We start from the raw sequence: 22,741 nt of genomic DNA, 5'->3' as shown, positions 1-22,741 counted from the left end.
CTAATGGCCAGTAAGTCCAGCAAATGATTAGACACGTTCATGGAGGAGAAGCCAATTGAAGACTATTACCCTTGATAGCCAAGGAACTTCAGAATCTGCAGGGGGTGTGTGTGTTTGTGTGTGAATAAACACATTTTGATGCCACATATAACCAGGTCTCAAGTGGTTCACAACCAACTAAATAGGCATCTGGCTGTCCACTGTTGGGCTACACGTGTCTTTCACCAGATCCACAGGGCTCTTGGCATGCATGGATGTTCTTATGCCCCGTCTCTCCTTTCTTCTCTCAGAGTCCCAAAGCCAAAGAAGTGGCTAATCAAGAGGCTGCTGAACACTGAAGTGGTGGAAGACTCGTCCTCGGCAGAGGTCAGGAATGCTCATCCATTTTTTCAGGTGGATGGGCTCTGGGTTGTGTGTGTGTGTGTGTCCCCTGTTCCCCGATAGGAGACAGAACCTGGAACAGTTCCAGTTCTAGATGCCTCAGGGTGGAAGGGATTTGGATGAGTGGGGTGGGAAGAAAATGCAGGGCTCCCGTTGAGGCACTGGGAAGGGGTTGGAAATGCGGTGGAAGGCTCTTCTGGGCAGAGATGCCAAATGCCTTTGTTCTAAGAGGCACGTCTGGTTCAAGCCCTACTCAGCAGGAACAGGGTGCTGCCTGGACTCAACGCTAAGTCCCTTGGGCTTAGTTCCTCATCTCAGAAGCCTCGCAAGGTCAATGCAAGCCCTGGAACAATCCCATTTCTCTTCTCTCTCCTCCCCAGTGCTCCTCTACGGACGAGGATGACACCATGTATGAGGTGAGCAGCATCGAGGATGAGGTGTGGGACTCTCCACCGGCCCCCGGTTCGGCCAGGTAGGTACCCTCCTCTCAGCTGAAGGGCCTTAGGAGCCAGTAGGGAGCGGGGGGGGGCCTTTTAGCGTAGCCAGCAGAAGGCTGCAGGTGCGAGACAGACAGCAGCAAGTCTATTGCTGGCTGTTAGCAGAGGGAGCTCCGAGACCCCCATGCTGTTGGCATGGCCGAGTGTTGGGGAGAAGGAGCAGGGGAGGGCTCCTGTCTCGGTGCCCTCTATGAACACTTCCCAGGGCTTCTCAGTGGGGCACGAAAGGCTGGACTTGGGAGATCTCTGGCCTGATGAAGTTCCCCTGCCAGCCACCTCCCAAGGGAGGCGAGATCCTTGCTCAGCATCTCTTTGGGTGCTCGTGTTCTTCTCCAGCTGGCTGCCATCTCCAACAGGACAGACCTTTGAGCAGCTTTTCTCTCTCCTCTCCTCTCTCAGGAACATCAGCGGCGGCGAAGAAGGAAGAGGACAGCTGGCCCCAGACTGGTTCTCCTCGGTCCATCTGGGAGAGGTAAGGGGCGGAAACCAAGGGTGACTTCCCTCCACCCCTCCGCCCTTCCTTTCCTGCACTACGCAGCATGGCGGCTTGGATGGCAGCCACTGTTCACACGGGAGGCGGGGACTTGCCCTTCCCCCTTGGGGATGTCTTTCCCTTGCAGTGGACCTCATGCTCCCTGAGCCAGAGGCAGCACCCTCCAGGCCCAGATGTGCGTGCAGACACCCATGGCACTGGCCTGGCCCCGGGGATTCTCCTGACCCGTAACTGTCCCTCGGACTGTGTGCTGAGGCCCGGCCCTCCCCTTCTCCTCAGGGGAGAGCAACAAAGAAGATCGGGGACGTCATCCGGTGCGTGGAGTGTGCCAGTGAGGTGGAGGAGAGGTTCCCCGAACTCCTGGTGGGCCTGGTGAACAAGATCCTCACCGGCCTGCAGAACACCACCGAGGGAGTGGGGAACCGGGAGAGCCAAGACCTGCCTCCTGCGTAAGTCATGGCGCTGGGGAAAGCGAGGCCAGCAAGTCCTCCTTCCAGCACTCTGGGAGGACAGGCTAGGGCCATTTGTCCCATGTCCCACTCTGATGGGTGAGCAGCATTTCCGGCCTGTTGGGGTGACTCTGGCACGGTGGTCCCCTCCCTCAGCTACACAGAGGAGACCCCAGAATTTGCAGCCTCTTGGATCTGCAGAGAGCCTTAAAATGCGTCTGCAGTGTTCAAAAACCAGCTGTGGGGAAAGTCACTTCACCCCTGTGGTCTCCCTCCCATGGTCCAAGACAGTCCCTCCACCCTTGACACTACTACGCCACCCCGCAAGGAGACACACACTTTGGGGACAGCCACCTCCTCTTCTCTTCTCTGCAGGGAGACCTCGCAGATTGTCCAGACCCTGCTGGAGAGGGTGGCACAGGTGACCCCAGAGAAGACCTGCTGGGAATCCCTGTGCTCTCCGCAGAGCTGCCTCCAGGGTGTGGCCCTCTTGGTGAGGTAAGTAGGAGTGAAGAGGAGATTTCTCAGGAGGCCTGGGGGCTGGGGTGGTTTGGGTCAGGTCTGCTCTTTCCGGGCCTTCCGCCCCGGACTCAGCAGGGTCCTTTGGTGTGTTGCAGGGCTCTCCTACAGACACCATCCTCCACAGTGGCCAGGCTGAAGGCATACCTGGCTTCCCTCTTCAGCCTGGACAAAGATCCAGAACAGCATTCCCTCGCAGAGGTGGCCTTCTTTGTGGAGGTGAGCAGCGAGTTCCTCAGCGTGGGCTTCCCTGAGAGGAGGGTCTGGCTCCAGGGGCTGATGGATGTTTTCCTCCTTTCCCTCTTTTAGCTGCTCCTGAAAGACAAAGACTTCGCCGCCTTGGAGAAGACTTGGACGCTCCTGGTAGCGTGGCTAGTCCACCCCAGCCAGAACATCCGCTACCTGAGCGAAAGGGGACTTCTCCAAATGTATGGAAAGCTGAAGGCGGTGAGTGACCCAGACCCACGACCCCGGGAGCATCTCTGGGCATGGAAACTGCTCTCTTTGGGGAGCCCTACCTGAGGCTGGTGCTCCTAGCATCCCCAGGTGTGATGGGGAGATTTCTCCAGTTGGGTGGATTGAGCCTGTGGAACCGTTGCCACAGGATGAAGGAGAAATCCTTAAGGGAAGGCACAGAAATTCATCTCTCAGTGGGAGCCCTGATTCCCCACGTCCTCCAATGCCGCCTTCTCCCCACTCTCTGTGCTTCCGGGATGGCTTGAGTGATCCTCTCCCCAAGGCAGTGGATGGAGGCCAAGCGCCATCAGCCCCCCGAGAGGCCTGTGGTCTGTTTAGCAGGGGGTGGACTAGCATGTCTTTGAAAGAACTCCAAGGATCCACCTTTTTTCACCCTAGGCAAAGAAACCCCAGGATTTTAGTGCCGGGATTCTGGGAGGGCTCAGGACCTCCAGTCTGGAAGCCACTTTGGGGGTCCTGGCCTTCATGGAGCGGCTGAGGCACTGCCCATCGGAACATCAGGCCACCGTGAATGCTGCCCTGGCTGCCCTGTGCCGCCCTCTCTTCCACCACGTGAGTACTTGCACGCCAGCCCTCCGCCCCGGCTCTATGAGGGCCGGCCAACCTGTAGATTCCGACCGGGTTGGAGAAGGGAAACCGGACACCCCCTTGAGACCTCTTGCAAGAGACCCATGCAAGCTCTTCTTCATGGTGATGGAGGTGAGGAATTCCTCCCTGCCAACGACAACCCCTGCTTTTTTTGTAGGAGGAGGCTAAGATCCGAAGGGCAGCCATGAAGACCCATCTGGATCTCCTGCAGCACCGCCACCACCATCATGAGGGTACAGAAGAGAACATCACGACCCTCATCGCGGTGCTGATGCACGTGGAGGATGAGGACCTGGAGGTAGCACAGGTGAGAGCCCACTTTTTCCTGCCTCCTCTACAAAGGTGTTTAGGCTTCCCCAAGTCCAGCCGCCCAGTGGCAGGCCCCGGAGTTAGCCTCACGGGATAGTGAATCAACCAGCTGTCCCACTGTGGCTTGTCCCATCCAGGCCTCTCTGAAACCTTTCAGGGAATGGACCTCTCCACCCCCTTCCACTTTCTCTTCCCAGAGTTCATCCAGGGCCCTTCTTTCCTGGGATGGGGAAAAGCTTCCCCTCTTGAATCTGGCTGTCCTCGGCTGTGCTTCAGCCAACGAGAGGCCACCAAAGTCCAAAATCTCCCCTACTCCTTGAAGCCCCCTAAGAGGTTTCTTGGAATCCCTTGGGAGGCTTTTCCACTCCCATTCCGGTCTTTCATTGGCAGGCTGCAAAGGACAATCTGAGCCTCCTGGCAGAAGCCCTCCTATGGCACCTGGAGGGCAGGCTGCTGGCGCGGGACTCTTACAGCCTGCAGGAGCTGCTGCACAAGATCGCCAAGCGTCTGGTAAGGGCAGCCCCTCCCTGTCCGTCCCTCGGCTCAGATGGCTCAAGGACCTTTGGGAGATGCTTTGCTCACTCGGGATTTGTCTTTGCTCTTGATCCCAGATTCGGCAGCTCGGCACAGAGGACGCCGTGGAGATGGAGGCCACCAAGATCCTGGGCTTCTTCCGCAGCGAGCAGCCTTCAGTGAGGAGAACAGCTGCCCTGCTGATCGGTAAGGGAAACAAGACTTTTGGGTCTCCCTTCGTGGGTTGTCTTGGTGGGCAAAGGTTCACTCTCTTTGAGGGCACTGTCAGAAGGGGGGGGCAGGAGCTGTTCCCTCCCCAGGAGGACTGGCCCAGTGAGCGTTAGCTAGGAGTCTTGACTTCATTTCCTCCCAAGGTGACATAAGAGTCCCTGGAGGAATGGCTCAATCTGTCAGTCCCAGAGGGAGCAGAGAGGGGAGGACTTCCTCTCCTGAATGATGGGAAGTGAGCTGTCCATGCACAGGGTCCTGAACTGTGGTCCCATTTCCTTCCACCCTTGTTTTTAGGTCACCTGGTCCACAAAAAGGGCAGCATCCTCACTGAAGGGAACATAGAGACCTTCCATGCTGGTAAGTGCGGAAGACCTTCCATGCTGGGAAGGGGCAGTTTCTGTGAGGGGAGAGGCCTAGGTTTAGGGACCACAGACCCTCAAAGGGAAGGTCCCGGTTGCATCCTCAGGGATGCCCAGCAGTAGGGTTTCCCAGAGTGAAGGGGAGAAAGAGTCAGGACTTGCTCCCTCTTGGTGTGGAAATGGTGGGGCTTGGTGAAGGGTGGGGTGATCTCTTCATGCCATTGCTGAAGTTTCTCCTTCATCCTTCCAGCGCTGGAGAGCTTGCTTGGCGACCATGACCCCGAGGTCGGGAGAGTTGCCTGCAAGACGGAGAAGATCGTGAAGAAGGCCTTTTCCCTCCACTCCCGGCACGGGTTGCGGGCTGCCGTTCGGCGCTTGTGGGCAGGCTGTAAGAAGAAGAGACACCCGCCAGAGTACGGTGATCTCTCCACCTGACCGACTGGTGAGCAGACCAAGGCAGGGCTTCACTGGAAGGGGCCCCGATGGTTAGGGAGGGGCCTGGGGCTGCAGGAAGGGTGGGCAGCAATCTGGGCAGCCCTCCCTCGTGTTGGAATGCCATCTTCGGCCCTTGTGGCCAGTTGTACAAGTAGCCCAAGGGAAAGGGGAAAGATCTCTCTTCCCTCTGGGAAATGAGGACACGGCTATTCTGCCAGGAGTCCCTGGTGCTGGGTGGTGTCATGGGGGAGAGTGTGAGAAGACCCCCAATCTCTGAACCAATGTCCTTCTCTCTTTCCAGGAACAACAGCCCCGTGCTCTCCCCTGGAAGATCAGCAGCTGAAGGGAGACTGAAGAAACACCATGCAGCGCAGTGGATGCGGACCAGCCAGAAGACCTCCTCCAACCCCGTGGATAGAAAGAGCTGTCCACAAGACGGCAGCAGGGAAGTGCAGTTCTGTCTGAGGAGTGAGGGGGAAGCAGGCTCCACTCCCCTGGCCCAAGGAAGCCCCGCCTCCGGGGTGCAGAAGCCCCTCCCCTTGCCTCTGCTCCAGGCTGTGGGAGGAGGCTACAGGACCACCCTGCCCCCAAGTGGCCCTTGGGAACCATTCTTGGGCTCTCCTTGGGTCCGGGGAGGCTGTGTGGCCCCAGCAGGAGGGCAAGGTCACTGCCTCCCTCCATTTCCACCAGCTGGCCGGGAGCGCCCCCTCCTCCTTCCGCCTTTCTCCCCTTCCCCAGCGGCCTGGCTTCCCCTGGCAGGGGAAGCACCTTCCAGGCATCCGCCCCCTCCCCTGCCAAGGGTGTGCTGCTCCCCCTCCCCTCCCGCAGCCACGCCTCCCCCCTCCGCTCCCTCCTCCCCCCTCCCAAACCAGGGCAGCAGCAGAGGAGCCCGGGAGACTCTGGGGGCCCCCTGCAGCCCCAGTCGCGCCCCCTGGTGCTGCCCGGTGGCGGGCCAGAGAACCCTCCTCTCCCTCCCGCTCCCTGCTGTGTAGCACCTGATGAGGCGTCCAGCGGCAGGCCTCCCCTCCCAGGCCTCCCCAAGTCTGGGGCGCATCCCCTCCCCTCCCCTCCCCTCCCTGTTACACCAAAGGGGCTCCTCCTTCTCCACCCCAGAGGGGAGGGGGCAAGGGAGGCATTAGCCACCAGGTCTGCCGAGGAGGCCGAGGGAGGGTGCTTGGGCCAGGCTGGACGATGCCTCGACCTCCCGCTTCCTCACTCACCCCTGCTCCCTTCCATCTGCTCTGGGCAAGCGAGGAGCCCCTCTTGCTCCAGCGGGCAGGGGGGAGTGAGCAGAAGATCCTCTTCGGAGCGGGGCGGGAGGTGTGGCCATGACACCGTCCCTTGCTGCACAGTGGGGAGCCCGAGGTCGAGCAGAATTCTCTGGCTTCCCCCCCATCAACCCCCACCCCACTGCCCGATCCCCGCTTGCTGGGCTGCCGGAGCGGAAAGGGAGGAGGAGCAGGGCAACCCCACTGACGCTGCTTTGTGCTTCTTGCAGGCATGTGCTGCTGCTGGGCGGATGGAGGAGTCAGTCGATCCGCCCCAGAAGAGGAGACCAAGTGAACGTGCCTGCAAGGAGCGGGGTGGGGGTGGGGGGCTGGCTGGGACTCCCCCCAATTTTGTTTGTCCTCCCATTCCCTTTGTGACCCTGGGCTTCCTTCCTTCCCTCCCTCCCCCTCCCTCCCAGGGGCAGAATGGGCTTTGCTGGTCGCCCTGTTGGGGGCCGAGTAGGAATTTTTGGCTTTCCAACAGATTGGCCGAGATGGGAAGTTTTTTTGCCTACTCCATTCTGCCCTGTTTTTTTTTCCTTTAGTTAGAAAGTTAAGTGATGACTTGTGGCCTAATTGAGTATCTTAATAAAGTTGCCGCTTTTGTTAGCATCCCGCCGTTTCTTCCTCTTTCCTTCTCGTCTCCCTTGGAGTCTTTGTGCCAGATCTGGTCAGGGCCGGACGGGGGGCACTGAGAGGGCGCCAGACTGTGTGTGGGGTGGGCGCCAGATTTGGAGGAGAATCGGTCGTGAAGGGTGAGAGTTGGGGCGCGGGGGGGCACCGCACGGGTAGGGCACCCCGGGAATCTGCCCTGTTGGCCTGTGGGCCAGCCCGAGCCTGTATCCGGTCCGTGATGGTGCTCGGTCGACATCCTTGTTGCTTCTTCTATGATGCTGCTGATCTCAGCCTTTTGTTTCACTGGAGAGGGCGCTAGAGAGAGAGATCCTCAGCCCCCCCCCAGTGCCCCCCCATCAGAGCTGCCCCGGCCCCATACGCCAAAGGCCATCAATATCAGAGCGAGAGAGAGAGAGAGTGCCCCAGTTCCCTGCCCCAGCAGAATCCCACCCAAATTCCAGCTGCAGCCTCCTCATTAGCCAGCAGCAAAGTTGAATGAACCCCACCCCCTTCCCTCCAACCTATTTTCTCTCCTGAATAATTGAGGGCCCTGTTCATGTGCATGCACAGTCAGGAGCCAGAGGAGGAGTGGCAGATTGTCATCTACAGCGGCATTCAAAACACAACTTCCACGCTTACCATAGACACACCAATGCACACCCAGAACGGCCTTTGCCGTTGGAAGCACACACCCCGCTTCTATTGTGGAGAGGTTTTGTTTTGGTTTCCGGAGGCAGCTTCTTTCCCAAGCAAGGCGGTAGCAGCAAAGCCAGCGGGCGACTGCGCCTCTCTTCTGGCCATTACGGCCGCTGCTGATGCCAATGATGAGTCAGACTGTTTGGTGCTGATGTTGCTGCCATTTCATCAGCTCTGTGATCTTCGCCTGCATCGCTTCTTCCCTGCATCTCCATCTTTGAAAGGCTGGGGACCTGTTCCTGGAGAGAAAGCCCCACTGGAGGGACGGCGGCTGCTCCTCTCTCCGGGAGGGGAAGCCAGCAGTGGTGCTGCGGAGCTAACCAGGCGTCCTTGAGAGAAAACGAGCATCCTTTGTCCATAGAGAGATCGCTTTCTGCCTGGAGCTCTCTGACGCTCCAGATTGCTCTACCGGGCTGCTTCCAGGCCTCTGTGCTAAGGAAGCCCGCGGGCTTGAAGCCTCTGGCTGAACATGGACGCCGCTTTGTGTTCAGACGAGCACCAGTCTCCTTTCCCGAGGTCCAGCTGCCGCGCGTGCCTGGGGGCATTCACTCCTTGACCTAAGTGCTGGACGAGCCGGAGCCTCGCTGCCCTCCTTGTGCTCGGCTTTGCGCATCAAGCCGACAACTTGGGCCCCCACATCTTCGAAGAACGGGGGCGACGCAGGCGGGGGCGGGGACGGGCACCCAAGACCTCCACGGCCCCAGGGACGCTGGTCTGGATGCAGAGCGGAGCTGCAGGCCAGTGAAGGAACGGTGGTGGCGTGCGTGGCTAGGGGGGGGGGGGGCTGCCAGCGCCCCTCGATTTCCAACAGAGGGGGGTTTCTTTCTTTTTTGGAGGAGGTGGATGACCAGAGCCCAGGACTGAGCGAGGCACCCGCGTCTGGCCCACGAAGGCGGCACGAGCGCGCCGACGAGGCGTGAGGAGGCAACGCTTGAGGATCCCCCCCCCGCCCCCCGCGCGCGCTCCTCGCGAGAAGGCCCCGGGCGAGGATCGCGGCCCTCCTCCGAGGGGCTTCCTTGTGGGGACCGCTGCTCTCCCCGCGGAGGAGGAGGAGGAGCCGCCAAGCGGCGCAGGTGCGGGCGCAGCGGCGCGCCTCCCGGCCAGTCCTCATTCAGCCCAGCGGCGGGGCCCGGCTGGCTCCCGGGGCGCCTGGACCTCGGCCCCGAGGGGCATGCCTCCGCGAGCGGGCCCGGTGATCGCCGCTGCCGCGCCTTAGCGCTCCGCCGCTGCGCCAGGCCGTGCGCCCCGGCGAGGGCGCGACTGCGTGAGGCTCGGTCCCCGGAGGCGGCGCCGCAGCAGCAGCAGCACCAGCAGCAGCCGACGCAGGAGGGAGAGGAGGCGGCGGCGCGGCAGCGGGCAGAGGCCCGGCGGCCGGTGGGGCATGGAGGCCATCTGGCTGTACCAGTTCCGCCTGATCGTCATCGGCGACTCCACGGTGGGCAAATCGTGCCTGATCCGCCGCTTCACCGAGGGCCGCTTCGCCCAGGTCTCCGACCCCACCGTGGGCGTGGACTTCTTCTCGCGCCTGGTGGAGATCGAGCCGGGCAAGCGGATCAAGCTGCAGATCTGGGACACCGCCGGGCAGGAGAGGTTCAGGTGAGCAGCAGCAGCGGGCGGGGCGGGGCGGGGGGGCTGGCCCTTGCCTGGAGGCAACCCGGCCGGGGGCTAGGGGGCAGCAGGTCAGGGCGGCCGCCGCCGCCGCCGCGGCCTCTGGCTGTGTCTCCTCCTCCTCCTCGTCCATCACCGCTACTTCTGGGAAGGGAGAAAGGGGGGAGCGGGGAGGGCTCCGAATTTGCTTTGTCATTGCACTGATGCGACGGCGGGGGGGGGGGCTCTGCAGGGCCTTTGGAGCGGGAGGGGGATCGCACTCTGCAGGGGGCTTCCGAGAGGCCTCTCCCCCCGCCCCCTGTGAGGTTTCAATTAAATAAATATTGCCCCCCCAAAAAACACCCATCCTCTATCTCCCCCCCCCGCCCCGTAGAGCCACTGGGGCAAGCACACGCGCGCGCACCCCCTCTAAGATCTGTGGCTTGCTGATCGGGGTGCCGCGGAGCTGGCGTTGCGCGGGGTCCCTGGGGGCGCGTGTCTGTGTGGCCCGCACAGCTCTGGGGCAGGGCACTCTGGTAAAGAGCTGGGCTGCAGAGACTGCGATGGAGCTCCTCCATCAGGCCGCTTCCGCCCCCGCCCCCGCCCCCGCCGATGGTGGTCCATGGGCTGCTGCAGGAGAGAGACGTGACCTTAAGAGAAAGGGGTCGCGCCTCGCCCCAAGGACCGGGCCTGGGCTGGCAGCGCCGGCTTTCCCTGTCAGGAGATTTTGACGCAGCAGCAGCTGCCGGATCCAAGGAGAGATTTCCTCCGCTCCAGCCTAGGGGAGCACAGTCCCTCTCCCCGAGCAGGACTATACCACCTGCCCGTGAGAAGGTTTGTTTTCATTATTCAGAAAGGGCTTGCTCTTTCTTATCCGGATGGACAAGGGACCAGGCCTTGAAAACGGAGTGACTTCAATGAGGACATGTCACCCTGGGCTTTTTGCAGGCTCCTTTTCTGATCCTGAAAATAACTGGCCAACACGCTCCATTTTTTTTCTGGCGCAAATGACACGAAGCGCCGTAGCTTGGGTTGAAAAGCGGTATTTGGTCGTATTCGTATTTGTACAAGGAGGCCTGCAGGCTGCATGTTGGCCGGTCAGCAGATCTGTGTGTGCTCCGCGTCCCCCACCACATGACTGCTCAGTGGTTTTACCGTTGGCACAGCAACCATCTCTTGCTCACTACAATAACATCCCTGCAGGCATTTTCAGCGATTCGTTCGGGTCTTGCACAAAGGAAGGAGGACATAGGTGCATGTCATACTGGGAACAACAACAAAAAAAAAAACAGATTCCATGCTGGGGATCATTAGAAAGGGGATTGGAAATCAAAATGCTAATATCATAATGCCCTGCTACAAATCGATGGGGCGGCCACATTTGGAGTGCTATGTACAGTTCTGGTCACCTGATCTCAAAAAGGGCATTGTAGAACTGGAGAAGGTGCCGAAGAGGGCAGCCAAGATGATCAGAGGCCTGGAGCACCTTCCTTATGAGGCTAGGCTTCGGCATCTGGGGCTCTTTACCTTGGAAAAGAGGCATCTAAGGGGAGACATGATCGAAGCATATAAAACGATATATGGTGTGGAGAGAGAATTTTCTCTCTCTCTCACAGCACTAGAGCCAGAGGTCATGCCATGAAACTGATGGCCAGGAAATGTAGGACCGGCAAAAGAAAGTATTTTTCCCATACAGTGGAAAATTAATCTATGGAATTCTCTGCCACAGGATGTGGAATTTGAAGTTTGGATGGCTTTAAAAGGGGCTTAGACAAATTCATGGAGGACAGGGCTATTAGTCTGGTGGTGGCTATAGACTACCTCCAGGTTCAGAGGTAGGATGCCTCCAAATACCAATTGCAAGGGAGCAACAGCAAGCAAGAGGGCATGCCTTTCCAAGAGGCATCGGGTGGGCCACTGTGGGAAACAGGATGCTAGACTAGATGTATTTTGGGCCTGATCCAGCAGAGCTCTTATGTTTGTTTTTTAAACCCACCTGTTTTTTTTAAAAAAATAAATAATAGGAACAGGCTGCTTTATACTGAGGCAGGACATTGGTCCGTCTAGCTCAGTATTGCCTACACAGGCTGGCAGCAGCTTCTTTAAGGTTTCAGGCAGGAGTCTCTCCCAGACCTACCTTGAGATGCTGCCAGGGAGTGAACTGGGACCTTCTGCATGCAAAGCAGGTACTCTGCCAGAAATGTATAATGACTGCAGGATCTCACCAAACTACTCCTGATATTAAGCCCACCACGAACAGCTGGTCTGTTGGATGGGGCTCATTTTGCACAAAAAGCCGCCGTGTGAGAGGGGAGCGTGTAGATCAGGACATGGGCATGTGCAGGGATGGGGTTACTCTCCCCCCCCACCTGCTCCATTTTCCTGCTGCAAATCCTTCCTCTTTAAGTGGCTACCTGAGGCCCAAAGTGGCTATTTGGAGAAAATGGCCACTTTGGCGGGAAAATAGCACCGCAGCAAGATGTTAAAAACAGCAGCCATGCACAGCTCATTCCTGTTACTCACTTCCCTCCTGCCCATGCTTTTTATTTATTTTATTTATTATTTATTCAGTGTCTATACCACCCTTCCAGAGGCGGTTCAGGGTGGTTTAGATTTAAATGGGCAGCTTATATTAAATTTTCATATTACACTATGAAAGAAAGAAAGAAGACCCTTCTAGTTTTAAGCCCCCTTTTTAATGACAGGAACTCTGGGAAGCAGAGTGGGGGGCAGGCAAGGCCTCTAGGAAACAGATGGGGGTGGTTTCATAACCTCAGTGGTGGAGCATCTGCTTGCATGCAAAAGGTCCCAGCTTCAAACCCTGGCTGGCAGCATCTCCAGAAAAAACGATGTGGGAAGCACAGCATTTTGGACCTCGGAAGCATAGAGCGGAATTTGGTAGGGAAACCCCATTATGTAGGAATGGACCCAGATGCATGCTTATATTGTAGGAGATGAGCAGTGTAAGATAGAGAAGATCCGGGCTAGGAGAAACTCCTGCCTGAAACCTTGGAGAGCCGCTGCCAGACAATACTGAGCTGGATGGACTGAGGGCCTGACTCAGCATACGGCAACTTTCTATGTTCCTAAATCTTGGCAATTAGCTCAGTGGAGGACAAGCCCAATGTGAGAAACCTAAGGACCCTGCTTCAGCCTGCAGGTAGAGACTGTGTGTGTGTGTGTGTGTGTGTGTGTGTGTGTGTGTGTGTGTGAATGCTCTCCTGACATCAACTCTGTCCTTGCATGTAGAAAGGCATCCTGTCAGGAGCAAGGGTTCAGCCCAACCCTTGTTCTGCTTGTTTTAATGGTGCCCTGACGTGCTTCCACAGAGCAGGACTGACACACACAGAGACTGCTACTTGCAGCCTCAACCGGTAGAGCTCAGGAAGTATTAGCAGTGGATCCTGCTGCAAACAGCATCTCAGTCCATACAAGTGGGTGGATCTGTAGCCACACCTCCCCGGCTTTCATCCATGCATTCAATAAATACATGGGCCTAAAGTTAACTCTCCTAAATGAGCAAGAGGCACCTTTAAAAAGTGGCGATTCTCTTGTATTTAGTGGGAGGAGAGCAACTATCCAGCCACACACAGTACAGTATCCCTCCAGTAGCGGTTGCTGGTGTCTGTTTTATGTTTCTTTTTTAGATTGTGAGCTCTTTGGGGACAGGGAACGAACCTTCCTTCCTTCCATTTTTTGAAAACCGGTATATAATAGTAACATTGGTCACTTAACTTGGGCCTTCCTCCAAGATTAAGTGCCCTTTTCGACAGAAAGGATGCACCTCCAATTTGAATGGGAAGCTACATGTGTGAGCACTGCAAGATAGTCCCCTCAGGGAATGGAGCCGCTCTGGGAAGAGGGGAAGGTTCCAAGTTCCCTTCCTGGCAGCATCTCCAAGATAGGGCTGAGAGAGACTCCTGCCTGCAACCTTGGAGAAGCTGCTGCCAGCCTGGGTAGACAATACTGAGCGACATGGACCAAGCGCCTGACTCAGAAAGTGGCAGCTTCGAGCAAGGACTAGTCCTCCGTTGCCCCAGTTGATGTATGGAGACAGCTCTTGTGCAGGAGGAAACAGCTACTTGGGAAGGGCTCGGACATTTGCTTCTCTAAACAACATAGTTGGAAGATGCATCTCTCTCTCCCATGGGGCCTAGCTGCCTTGTCTTCCAAGATAGCCATTTTGGAAGGGCGGTATATAAATCAAAGAAAGAAAGAAAGATAGGGCAGGCTGGAAACAGACTGAGAGAAGGGTGGACTCCTGTTGATGGGTCAGTTCCCAAGAACCCATTAGACTAAAATGATGCTGGTTTTCCTTCTGCGTAGGAATATAGAAAGCTCCCTGTCAGTCCATTGGTCCATTTAGCTCAGGATTGTCAACACTGACTGGCAGCAGCTCTCCAAGGTTTCAGGCAGGAATTTCCCAGTGGTGCAGTAGGGAAATGCTTGACTAACAAGCAGAAGGTTGCTGGTTCGAATCTCCGCTGGTATTCTCCCCAGACTATGGGAAACTCCTATATCGGGCAGCAGATGCTGAAAGGCCTCATCTCATTCTGCGCGGGAGGAGGCAATGGTCAACCCCTCCTGTATTCTACCCAAGACAACCACAGGGCTCTGTGGGCGCCAGGAGTCGACCCCGACTCGACGGCACACTTTCCCTTTACCTTCCCTGGAGATGCTGCCAGGGAGTGAAGCTGGGCCCTTCTGCATTCAGAGCAGATGCTCGATCTATTTATTTTTAATTTTTACTCTTACGTATATACCACCCTTCGTCCTAAGACCCCAGGGCAGTTAGCCCGATCGACACAATGAAATGAAAACATAAAAACAGGACCAAGGCAGCTAGAAATGTCAAAAGAGCAAGGGACCTCTCATTGGCCAAATGCCTGGATGAAAAGGGCAGTCTTCACTTTCCCCCTAAAGGCTGGGAGAGAGAGAGACCCCATGTGGGTCTCAGCTGAAAGCAGGCTGCACCGTCTCCTACGTGCTCTACTGTTGAGTTCTGGCCCGATCCCCGGAGCGTAGCCGCCTCATTTCTTTGGGTTAAATGCATCACTGGCCATGGAGAGGAGCTGCCAGTCAGAGCAGACAAGACTAAGCTAGGACGACCAGTGGTGGGCAGCAGCTGGAACATAGAAAGCTGCTGTCCACTGAGTCAGACCATTGGTTGTCCTAGCTCAGTCTTGTCTGCTCTGAGTGGCAGCGGCTCTCCAGGGCTTCAGCTGCTTTATACCGAGGCCGAACATTTGCCCATCGGGCTCAATGTTGCCTACACAGGCTGGCAGTGGCTTCTCTAAGGTTTCAGGCAGGAGTCTTTCCCAGCCCTACCAGGAGATGCTGCCAGGGAGTGAACCTGGGACCTTCCCCATGCTAAGCAGGTGCTTCGCCAATCTTCATTTCAATGCAGCACAGCTTTCAAATGCAGGCAAAACTCCCCAACAGCCCATGGTTGGCAACCCGGGTTTTCCTCTTCCCACTGGCATTTACGGGCTTCTTTGGGCTGCTCTTCTCTTTCAGATCCATCACCAGAGCCTACTACAGGAACTCAGTCGGGGGCCTGCTTCTCTTTGACATTACAAACCGCAGGTCCTTCCAGAACGTTCACGAGTGGCTAGAGGAGACCAAAGTCCACGTCCAGCCCTACCAAATCGTCTTCGTCTTGGTGGGTCACAAGTGCGACCTTGACACCCAGCGGCAAGTCACTCGGCACGAGGCCGAGAAACTGGCCAACGCCTACGGCATGAAGTACATTGAAACCTCGGCCCGGGATGCCATTAACGTGGAGAAGGCCTTCACCGACCTGACTCGAGACATCTACGAGCTTGTCAAGCGGGGAGAGATCACCATCCAAGAGGGCTGGGAAGGGGTCAAGAGCGGATTCGTCCCCAACGTAGTGCATTCCTCCGAAGAGGTGGTGAAATCTGATCGGAGGTGTTTGTGCTAATTGCCAAGTCAACGCGAAGGGAAACGACCCTGGACTTTGAGTTGCGAGCAAAGCATACCCTTTCTCACAGACTCGGTGTGGCAGAAAACGATGTGGGAAGCACGGCATTTTGGAGCTCGGAAGCATAGAGCGGAATTTGGTGGGGAAGCCCCATTATGTAGGAATGAACCCAGATGCATGCTTATATTGTAGGAGATGAGCAGTGTAAGATAGAGAAGATCTGATAGGGGTGGTAGATGCCAGAGACCCTGTTTTAATTCAGCCTCACGCAGTGTTTTGTGTTGAAGCCATGGTCTGAATAGCCTGTTCATATGAAACGCTTTCAGAGAGAGGGAGAGAGAGAGAGAATATCTTGACATACATCAGTGCTTTATTTTTACGAAGATTAACACCTAAACCCAGTTGCCATTCTTTTACAAGACCCTGTGCGTTGTTATTATTATCACAAAAGGAAATCATATTTGCAAGCAGGGATATCCATGCCTGTATCTTTTCAAGGAAATGGAGAAATGTGAGGTCATCAAGACACACGGCCCAATGAAACAAATATTGGCTTTTCAGACCATTTCATTGGCTCCCGTTTCAGTAAATTGATGGGTCAACAGTTTCTGTTGCTTCTTTGATAGGGGACTGGGAATGTCTCCAGTGTCTGGATTTGCAGTGAAATCAGTTATCAGCGCTGGAAAAATTGCAGCCACAGATCATCACACAATATTTCATAGATGCGATGTTGCCACAATTCAGATGGGAATAAGCCCCTCCCACCTTTGCTAAGCTGCTTTGGCCATTCGAGACGGTTTTCAAAGTCAGTTTCCCACCAGTAAGAGAAAAACAACATTTCTATCACATTTTCTGAAAACCTGGGGATTTTTCTTTTTGAAAAAGCAAGTCCAATGAGCTAATTAAAGGCAAAGCAGCAATTTAAGAACCACTTGCTGTTGCTAGAACATTTCATTTACTGGCATCAGCAGGGGAGAAACACAACCGAAAGAGCAAGTTTAGTGAATGTCGCAGAAAAGTGGAGGGAGGTGCACATTTTATTTTGAATGTAGCGTTTGCTTACATAACTGGCCTAATGGAGCTTGAAGCAAACCTTCATTTTTTGAGTTTTGCTTTAAATGAAATAAACTGAGAATTGAGGGAACCATAACCCCGAGAGGACACAAGGTATAAACTGACGGTGTGTGTATAGATTGTAAGCCTTATGTTGAAATGGGCTAGCAAGGGTTAGACAGAACAGGCTTGGTTCAGGAATCGGTCCAGAACAGAAGCTGATCATGTGCCTTTTAGAGGTCAAGGGACTGTGTTGAAACTAGATATAGACCTTAAGATGCATGTCCATACTTTGGATAATTTCCACAGGCTTCTTGTACAAAAGATGCAGGCAGGCATAAGTGACACTTAAAGTTTTAATTTAAAATAAAAAGAGTGCCTGGAACCATCACAAGCGCCTAGAAGAATCAGCAGGCAAGAATGCTAATACCAATCCGTTTATTTCCGCAGATTCTTCTAGCAGCATTGCAGTCTGTACCACTGTCTATTGTGGGTGAGGAGAAAAAGTGCAAGGGCGGAGTCAAATATTTAAACTTCTGGAACTCTCTTATATTGGTCTCTCCAGCCCCCTTCCCCCCGCCCCGGCTACTCTGACTGGTAACAGCTCTCCCTAAAAGGGAGATCTTTTGAGCTAAAGATGTCAGGTTTGAACCAGAGACCTGCTGCATGCGATGCATTCCACTCAGCTAGGGCCCACCCATGCTAGATCAGCTTGCCCTTGCTCGGTGGCTTATATTTTGGGCCCAGATTATGTTTTGTTCCTGGCAAGTGGCCATATGCCATTTACACCAAAGACGCCGATCACAGCCAGAGAGCCTGAAGTGCAACTTAACCTTTGCAGGCTTGTCACGGCAACATCAGTCTGTGGTGCGCCATTTTGCTTGTGATAAGCAACATTGCAGCAAGGTCAACATGATGAGTGGTTCTCCGCAGGCAAAGTAGCTCAGGAAGATGGATTTCCGTTCATCTAGGCCCATCTGACATCTACTTTACACATGACGTGCACATGTTCAAATTCTAATTTTCCTCATTAGGACTCCACAAGATTTGGACCCAGATTAAGCTGTGACTCCAGTTTTATAGAGGGACTAACCAACCAGGACTGGGGTGGGTGGGTTACTGGACCCAATGAAGGAAATCTTGGTCAATTATATTACTGTATTCAGATAGTTGATTAAGAAATCAATGTGATCTCACAGAGGAGAAAAAACAATTACTCTACTGATAAAACAAACACTTTTAATTTGTCTCTAGATGATGCATGCCTGTGTTATAGCCGACATCATAATCTTAGAAAGCGATCTCTCTTCTTCCACACAGAAGGGAGTGCCTTTCCTGTTTGCATTCTGCAATTTTGATTACTTGCATTTAGAGTAATACACGAATTAAAAACTTCTGCCCAATTAATCAGGTGCATCTATTTGGTTGACCATCATGTTTTAACTGAATAATCCAAGGATTCTCCAACTTCGTTTCCCAGATGTGGTTAGACTACAACTCCCATCATCTCTGGCCACAATGGTCAAATGCCATTGTGGCTGGGGTGATGGGAGTTGTAGTCCAACTTCATCTGGGGACTTAAGTCTGAGAACCCCAGAAATGATAAATAGAAAGTGTAGGGGGAGGGAATTAAATGGGGGTCCCTCTTAAGAAATAGTTTCACTTGAATTCTAAGGATGTTCATCTCTGAGCTCTCTCTCTCTAGAAACATGAGTTTCTCATTCTTCATGATAATGTTGTGGTTTTCATTTTGTTTCTAAGCCCCAATAAGAGAACATACTCAACCACAGGGTTGATAGTTTCGGTTTTCAGGGTTTTTGTTTTTTAAACAACTGTTTGCCAGCTAGTAAAAGGTAAAAAAAGTAGCTTGGGGTGCATCTCTAACACTAACTAGGTTTATTCACACAACGGCTTGAATCTGGGTTAAATGTGGTTTACCACACTTGAAGTGATTGTGTAAACCCATGCCCAGGTGGGAATCATGGGCCATAAACCATCTTGGCATGGGTTCACACAATCACTTCAGTGCTGGTAACCCATGTTAAACCTAGATTCAAACCACTGTGTGAAGACGCCTACTACCTTGCAATTGTTATTCTTCTTTTAGTGGAGGTGTATATTTCTGAACTTCATAAATATACCAGACAGCAGCCATTTCATATGCAAACAGCTAAATTCGGTACTCCATAGAAATAACTTCTCCCACGATTCAAGATGCAGGAGTCTGTCCTGAAATTCTTTTAACTGGTGATTGAAGCTGGGACCAAAGCATATGTGCCACAAGTAACGCTGCTCCCCTTCTTATTCCAACAGCACAGTCCAACACCTGTCTTACTCAAGAGCAAGTCTAATTAAGTTCTTCAATACCTCCTCCCTATAAGTGTGTTTAGAAGTGTAGCCTTGACATGGTCAAATGTAGGCTTGATAAGCAAATCAACATTGCATACATTTTGTTGTTGTTTTTAAATCAGGCTTAACCATGGAGATTTAGCCCAAGTGGCAATGCTGCACAAATATCATTGAATTCAATAGAAGATGGCCAGAAAGGTCAGTAAATATTCCAGTGTCAACAGTGCTGGAATAGTTTGACTACTCAACAAGATCTATCAACCAGCACAGTAGCAAATTTCACTTCTCTTTTCTCTGCATTTGCTATTGGGCAATTCCATGGGTAACAGAATCAGGCACATTACCTTTTTTCAATGACTAACTGTATAGCAAATTTCCAAGTTGATATGATATATATCAGAACATAGGAAACTGCCATATACTTAGTCAGACCATTGGTCTATCTAGCTCAGTATTGTCTTCACAGACTGGCAACAGCTTCTCCAAGGTTGCAGGCAGGAATCTCTCTCAGCCCTATCTTGGAGATGCTGCCAGGGAGGGAACTTGGAAACTTTTGCTCTTCCCAGAGTGGCTTCATCCCCTGAGGGGAATATCTTGCAGTGCTCACACATCAAGTCTCCCATTCATGTGCAACCAGGGCAGACCCTGCTTAGCTATGGGGACAAGTCATGCTTGCTACCACAAGACCAGCTCTCCTCTCCATGTATACCCGCTGGCAGGAGAACAGTTCCTACTATAACACTATATTTTTACAGAACTCTTAAATATTATAGTGTCTGAAACATACAAAATACATCAATAATGGAATCAGAAGCAATATCCAAAATTCTGATTCCATTAGTGATATATTTTGCAGATTTCAGACACTAAAATCTTTAGGGTTTTTTTTTAAAAAAAATATGGCCTTATAGTAGGAAATGTTCTCTTGGGAATATATAACATAGATGTGAAAAATTGCCTATAGCTACAGTCACTGAAAAAGTGTTAACATGCCTGATTCCTTTACTCATGGAATTGCCCTCTTTTTACTGTAGGAAGCGTCATTCCCATGAGACCCTGCCCCAGATTAAAAATAATACCTATAGACAGGTTTCCTCACATTTGGAGCCTTTAATTTATACTTTATCATGTATTAGAATTGCAAGAGGAAGTACAATGTATAGGAAATATAACTACTTAAAAGTAATCTTATATTAATTCTGATTTAAAAGAAGTTGTAATCTTTTTCTATTGCCGTACATTTTTAGGCAGCTTACAAAAATAAGACAGATGGGCAGGGCGGTAGGGCATCTTCTGTAAAAAAGAAAGAAAGAAAAGAAAGAAAGAAAGAAAGAAAAAGAGAGAGAAGGGAGCTGACTTTCTTAAATGAAAAACCTTTTTCTTAACTGGTTTTAGTGTTTTCACTACTGCAAGCAGAACTGGAAGCTAATAGTTACAAGGAAGGGATGTTTTGTTTTTTTAGGGGCGGGCCATTTTTCTTTGGCTCTTGGGAGCTGAGATAGACAAAATACCAAATAAGTCTATTGATTACCAATTCACAATCTCAGTCTGCATGCTGGATTAACATCTCAGAACCTCCAGATAAAAACAATACTGTACACTTTTCCTAGCTTTCTGTTATATGCACTGTATTGAAATGTGACAAAAATATGCTGTATTTAGCTGTGTGTGAATGAAAATTATGCTTGTATCTATAGCGGCATTGTTAATGTGATGATGTGACATTCAAAACTTGTAAAGAAAAAGCTGTGTTTTTATTTCCTCCTCCTCCACCATTTTTCAGCAAACATCTAGTAACTCTTTTGTGCTTATCATATTTACCCCCAAATAGAGGGCGAATGTAAGCCTTAAAAAATAGAGGTCAAATAGGGGCTATTCCTCTATTTACCCAAAAGAAAGGCGACTCTGAATCTAAGGAGACCCCCCTCCCCCATATTTAACAGGCAAGAACTAGGAAAGGACGTCACCTTAGATCTTGGTAAATACTGTATATAGCAGCCATGACGGGTAAAGTATCCAGTACCAAGTAGATTCTTAATATTTTTAAGAATCCACTGGCATATCTAAACTGTGCACAGGTACATTCGCTGCTTGTGTTCTAGTAGACTAGTCTACTCTTGCAAATCCATGAACAGATGATTCCGTACAGCCACAATAACGGAATACTGGCTCCACATGATGATTCCTAGCCTTGAATATCAGATCCTGAGCAGCTTCAAATCCTTGTTTTGTATGAAATTCTGACCAGGATTGCCTGGTTTGGACATGAGATCCTGGCTTGTTTTAAGCCAGAATCAGACTATTTCCTCCCCTCATGGGCAAAGGGAAGTGAAGAAACTAACACACCTGAAGCATAATACTGATTCTGTATTATGTTTCAACTGGGCCAGAGTGTTTGTGAGCTCTGTAATTAATATAACACACAATTGGCAAGTCCAACATTGCTCTGCAGGGATGTAATTTCTGGTTACACTACTGATGTAAATCTTGAATATTTGTCCAGAAATGTACATACAGATGTAAAGGGCGGTAGCATTTTATTCTCAGGAGACACATCCTGGGAAGCAGAACAGAGTCCTCTTCTGCGCAGTTAAAGTGATCAAGAAGATGAAGCAATGGGCACCCTCTTAGACAAATCAAAAGGTTTCTGATGAATTAAGCTAAGCAATAGATTAAATGTTAAGTTGTGAACAAAAATAAAGATGAAGCATATATAAGTTATATCATACATATTTATAATGAAGTAATATATAACTGCATGGTGTGGAGAGAAATTTGTCTCCCTTTCGAACACTAGAACCAGGGGTCATCCCATGAAACTGAAGGTCAGGAAATTTAAGATCAACAAAAGGAAGTACTTTTTTTTTTTACACCACGCATCATTAAACTATGGAATTCCCCGCAATGGCCACCAGCTTGGAAGCCTTTAAAAGGGGTTTAGACACACTGATCGAGGTCAGGTCTTCAATGGCTACTATTCGCTACCTCCGGACTCAGAGGCAGGATTCCTCTGAATACCAGCTGCAGGGGAGCAATGGCAGGAGAGAAAGCATGCCTTCACCTCTTGCTCCTGGGCTTGCCAGAGGTATCTGGTGGGCCACTGTGGACAGGATGATGGACTAGAGACGGAGCTTGAGACTGGTCCAGTGGGGGCTCTTATGCAATTTATTTGCCTATTGGAATAGTCCGGCAGGGAAACAGCTGCTGTCTTTCCTCAGGCCTTTAACACACAAGCATTTTCAAAGATGCGACAACTTCCAAACCGACAAGGAGATGCTTTCACAAGGCTAGACTCTAGAGCATTGAGCACTGTCACCTGCAAAACTTTGGTCCTCCTGCAGATGTTTTTATATATAAGAACATCTTATTTATATATAAGAACATATATATTTATATACTAGCTCAGTACTGTCAACACGGACTTGCAGCAGCTTCTCCAAGGTGGCAGGCAAGAATCTCTCTCAGCCCTATCTTGGAGATGCCAGGGAGGGAACATGGAACCTAGATACTCTTCCCAGAGTGGCTCCATCCCCTGAGGTGAATATCTTGCAGTGTTCACACTTCTAGTCTCCCATTCATATGCAACCAGGGCAGACCCTGCTTAGCTAAGGGGACAAGTCATGCTTGCTCCCAGAAGACCAGCTTGCCTCTCCTCTCTGTTTTTCATGCTACATCACTGCTGGGCAGAATTATGTGTAGAGGAAAGCAGCGGGGGGGGGGGGGATGTGAACACACAATCCCCTCCCCCCGAAAGAGATGAGGAAACTCCCCCCCCTCAGGTCTTCAGAGCTCTGTGTGTCCATGAAGACTGATACAGTCAGGCAATGCGAGGCTACTGTGGAGGGCCAGGAAACTGTGGCTTCCCATAGAAAAGGACCTCCACAGAGCAGTAAAGGATGACTTGAGTCACACCCAAGGTCTGCACACTCGCCACATCCAGCTTCACTGAAAAGAAACATGCACAAATGTTTTCTGTCG

At 52.2% G+C, this 22,741-nt stretch overlaps 2 protein-coding genes across 2 annotated transcripts; both read left to right on the top strand.

Annotated features, from left to right (window-relative positions):
* The first annotated feature begins 2,632 nt into the window (after positions 1 to 2,632).
* Positions 2,633 to 7,131, top strand: LOC128335284 (uncharacterized). Its single transcript, XM_053273291.1, has 8 exons — positions 2,633 to 2,786; positions 3,195 to 3,368; positions 3,562 to 3,711; positions 4,104 to 4,223; positions 4,325 to 4,433; positions 4,752 to 4,814; positions 5,067 to 5,258; positions 5,553 to 7,131. The coding sequence occupies exons 1-7, from the start codon at positions 2,766 to 2,768 to the stop codon at positions 5,249 to 5,251; spliced, it is 822 nt and encodes a 273-aa protein (XP_053129266.1). The 5' UTR covers positions 2,633 to 2,765; the 3' UTR covers positions 5,252 to 5,258; positions 5,553 to 7,131.
* A 2,077-nt stretch (positions 7,132 to 9,208) lies between these two features.
* RAB39B (RAB39B, member RAS oncogene family) lies at positions 9,209 to 20,520 on the top strand. Its single transcript, XM_053273971.1, has 2 exons — positions 9,209 to 9,426; positions 14,935 to 20,520. The coding sequence occupies exons 1-2, from the start codon at positions 9,212 to 9,214 to the stop codon at positions 15,359 to 15,361; spliced, it is 642 nt and encodes a 213-aa protein (XP_053129946.1). The 5' UTR covers positions 9,209 to 9,211; the 3' UTR covers positions 15,362 to 20,520.
* The last annotated feature ends 2,221 nt before the right edge of the window (positions 20,521 to 22,741 follow it).

Source organism: Hemicordylus capensis, chromosome 11 (assembly GCF_027244095.1).
Source record: "Hemicordylus capensis ecotype Gifberg chromosome 11, rHemCap1.1.pri, whole genome shotgun sequence".
Taxonomy (NCBI): Eukaryota; Metazoa; Chordata; class Lepidosauria; order Squamata; family Cordylidae; genus Hemicordylus; species Hemicordylus capensis.
The sequence above is the reverse complement of the archived record's forward strand: the minus strand, read 5'-3'. Positions and strand labels throughout refer to the sequence as shown.